Source organism: Paramacrobiotus metropolitanus, unplaced genomic scaffold (assembly GCF_019649055.1).
Source record: "Paramacrobiotus metropolitanus isolate TYO unplaced genomic scaffold, Prichtersi_v1.0 Parri_scaffold0000133, whole genome shotgun sequence".
NCBI lineage: Eukaryota > Metazoa > Tardigrada > Eutardigrada > Parachela > Macrobiotidae > Paramacrobiotus > Paramacrobiotus metropolitanus.
In genome coordinates this window covers 170,769-174,276 of record NW_026570353.1, presented here as the reverse complement: position 1 = coordinate 174,276, position 3,508 = coordinate 170,769, and the positions used below count along the sequence as shown (strand labels likewise).

Below are 3,508 nucleotides of genomic sequence, written 5' to 3'. Positions count from 1 at the left end.
GTATTTGCTTCAAAACCTTCACTGCCGAATTGTAGGTTGCCTTCCGATTTTAATTACTACTTCCTCGATGGTTATTTTCGGTAAAAATTGATATGTTAGCTCTTGTTTTTGTTAAGTATTTTGCGCGTGATGAAATTACGTTGATTGTAACATGATACGCACTTGTGGTAGGTAGTTGGCACTGTTTATCGCAGCGAGAAAATGCGTACATATACAGCAAGCCGACATGGGTTGGTCTATGCATGCTACAAATTGATTTATGCATTTTTCTACCACATGCCACAAGGTAGTTCTCAAGCAAAGCGCAATCTAATAAAATTGTTACTTACTACTACTATAAAATGAATAAATTTAAAATAACAAGTTAACGTTTCGCGATCTTCAGACCAGAATAGTTGCCGGAAATGGGGTTAATCAACGGAGGTGGTGAAGTGCAGACTGATGTCCGAACTTGGCAACTGAAAGGCCAAGTTGGTCAGTCTACCGCTTATGTAACCGTCCGCGACCAGACCCCTTTAATCAATAAACGAGACACCGCTGTCAAGCAAGATGATAACTGACACGTAGAAACGGGAGAGGCGGGCGGGTTTACTTTTGAGACACCATAAAGGCAACTATTCACTCAAACTTCTAATGGCACATGAAAGTTAAAATGCCATAGAAGTTCGATTGCCCCGTTGTGCATAGCAACAAGAAAGCCTCAGATCGCACGTTAACGACTGTTATTGCTGGACAATAACCGTCATTAACGTTTCGCGATCTTCAGACCAGAATAGTTGCCGGAAATGGGGTTAATCAACGGAGGTGGTGAAGTGCAGACTGATGTCCGAACTTGGCAACTGAAAGGCCAAGTTGGTCAGTCTACCGCTTATGTAACCGTCCGCGACCAGACCCCCAAAAGCGAAGCCGCGGCCCAAACCAAGGAAACGAACAGCAAGGAAAAACAAACATGAGTATGAATACGAACCATGTTCATAAACAACAAGAACCGAAACTAAGACATAAATTGTTGCGTTAAAGAAGACAAATGACGGGTATCCAAGCGAGAATACAGAGTATATGCATGACTATTCCACCTCCCCAAAATACGTATTTGTTCGGTTGACAGGCCGGCTTCCAAAGCCGCTGATGCGGCACCAATACGTAAAGAGTGAGCCGATAAATTAGGGCTAATAAGTTTTTTGAGAATAAAAGTGAAACGCTGCCTGGTTAAAAATGAACCAGTAGAAAAGCAATACAGAGGAGCATCCGGCGGGAAATGCCTCCGGCGCAGGGAGTCATAGGCCCGGAATGCCTGAACAGGACAGGTTGCCGTACCAGTTGCCCCAATGATGACGGAAACAGGACCGAACTGTTGTGACTTGGTTGCACGCAGACGCAGGGATAGGCAGTTAGTAGTGTATGTCACATCATCACGTCGCAAGGCACTGGAGGATAATTTCAGTGACAACGGTGAGCAAAATTCTGCAGAGCGAAGAAAGCCCGCAAAGGCCAGGGTAACCGCTGACTGCAACATTTTAATATCAAACTGGTTACAGATAATAAGTGGAAGTCGAGCAATAAAACGTTGCAGATGAGTTTTCGTGAATGCGGGACGGGGCTGTCTAGTTTTCCCACGCAGGCGTTTAAAACCGGCCAATAACAATGAAAGTCGCTGATCATTGGAAGTGATATTTGGCAAGTCCGCTCGACGAAAAGTAGCGGCAATAGCGGCTACATGCAATTTAGCCGTAGCGTACGATCGCTTGGTGTCAAACAAATACGCTACATAACGATGCAGTGTAGAACGTTTGGTAGGAAAACTAGAAAACCCGTTTCGCAAACAAAACTGATGAAAACTTTGAAATGCTGAACGATAGGACTTGGAACTATTCGATGACAGGTGGGCGCTGCAAAGTCTGTCCATCACGGAATCCAGACGCTGCACGCATTTGATCCGCTTTCTTTGTTCTACGACATAAGGCAAACATTATTAGTCAACAGAAAAACTAGGAGAAATGTGGATGGGAAACCTTTCTTGACCAGCGGTCAGCGCATGAAGTAACAGAGACACATCATAGTTTACAGGCTGTGGAGCGATATCAGCTTCGGGAACGAGTTGACGAAACAAATCGAGACGATTCCTTGAAAGAGCGTCGGCTGCCAAGTTATCTTTTCCCGGGATATGAACGATACGAACATGAAAATTGTGTCGTGCTGCGGTAAAATAAATCCGACGAATTAGATCCATGACACCACAATGACGCGACGAAAACGATTTCCAGGTTGAAACAACTGCACTATTGTCAGAATAAAAGGTCAGTCGTAACGTGCGCCACCGATGTCCCCACACATGGCAGGCGAGCAAAACTGGAAACATTTCACACCAAGTTATATGTGGCTTTAAAGAAGACAATTCACTTGGCCATTCATACTGCAGCCATTCATGTCCGTAGACAGCACCACAACCAAAGGTCAATGAAGCGTCGGTAAACAAATTTAAATCGGCAGACGAAGTCCATGTTGGCTCGAGAAAAGAATAAAAACCGTTCCATAACGGCAGAAACTCTAGCCACCAATTTAGATCGGCACGGAATTCTTTGTTTAGAGATATGCGATAATGAAGCTGACGAACACTGTTGGCCAAGTTGATCATTCTGCGAAGAAAAATCCGACCCGCAGGGATAATTTTAGTAGCCCAGCTCAATTTACCAATCAAACTTAAAAGGTCACGTTTTGTCATCGACTTGGCATTGGAAAAAACTTGAAACTCTGACAAAAGATCCCGCAGCTTTTCTTCTGGTAGTGAGAGAGTTTGAGTTACTGTATCGATTTGAACACCAAGGAAGGTTATGGTTGTTGAAGGGCCGTCACACTTATCCAAAGCGATGGGAACGCCAAGGTCACCACACAGTAAAAAGAAAAACTCCATCACGAGTTGGCAAAGGCGGGAATTTGCTGGGCCGGCAAAGAAGAAGTCATCGACATAGTGAAGCACATCAGCGAAATTTGCCACATGTCGAACAATCCATTCAAGGAAGTCAGATAGACGGTTAAAAATTGCTGGAGACGAGCGAAGGCCAAATGGCAAGACAATATCAAAGTAATACAAATTGTCAAATTGATATCCAAGGAGATGCCAGTCAGCAGGATGGACAGGAATCAACCGGAAGGCATGTTTCAAATCGACCTTCGCCATTAATGCCCCTGGACCAAGTCGTGTCAGAATTTTAACGGCATCGTCGACGGAACAGAATTTCAAGGTGTAATCTTGACGGGATATGTAGTCATTAACCGAGTCGCCGAAAGGTCGTGATAGGTCCATTATTAAACGGGCTCCGCCTGTTTTCTTGGGCCGGACACCAAGTGAGGAAATCACGAAATTGGGGAAAGGAACTATTTGAAAAGGACCACACGCATGCTGTAATTCAACTTCTTTCTTGATATATTTGCGGACAATGTCAGGAAACTGTCGAGCAGTAGCGCCATTCGGGGTAACACGGAGAAAATGTGTGCCAGTGAAACCTAA

General features: G+C 44.5%; 1 protein-coding gene across 1 annotated transcript; it reads right to left on the bottom strand.

Annotated features, from left to right (window-relative positions):
* Window positions 1-1,432: 1,432 nt before the first annotated feature.
* LOC129598954 (uncharacterized) lies at window positions 1,433-3,508 on the bottom strand. Its single transcript, XM_055497046.1, has 3 exons — window positions 2,013-3,508; window positions 1,830-1,950; window positions 1,433-1,507 (listed from the first exon to the last, which is right to left on the bottom strand). The coding sequence occupies exons 1-2, from the start codon at window positions 3,302-3,304 to the stop codon at window positions 1,869-1,871; spliced, it is 1,374 nt and encodes a 457-aa protein (XP_055353021.1). The 5' UTR covers window positions 3,305-3,508; the 3' UTR covers window positions 1,433-1,507; window positions 1,830-1,868.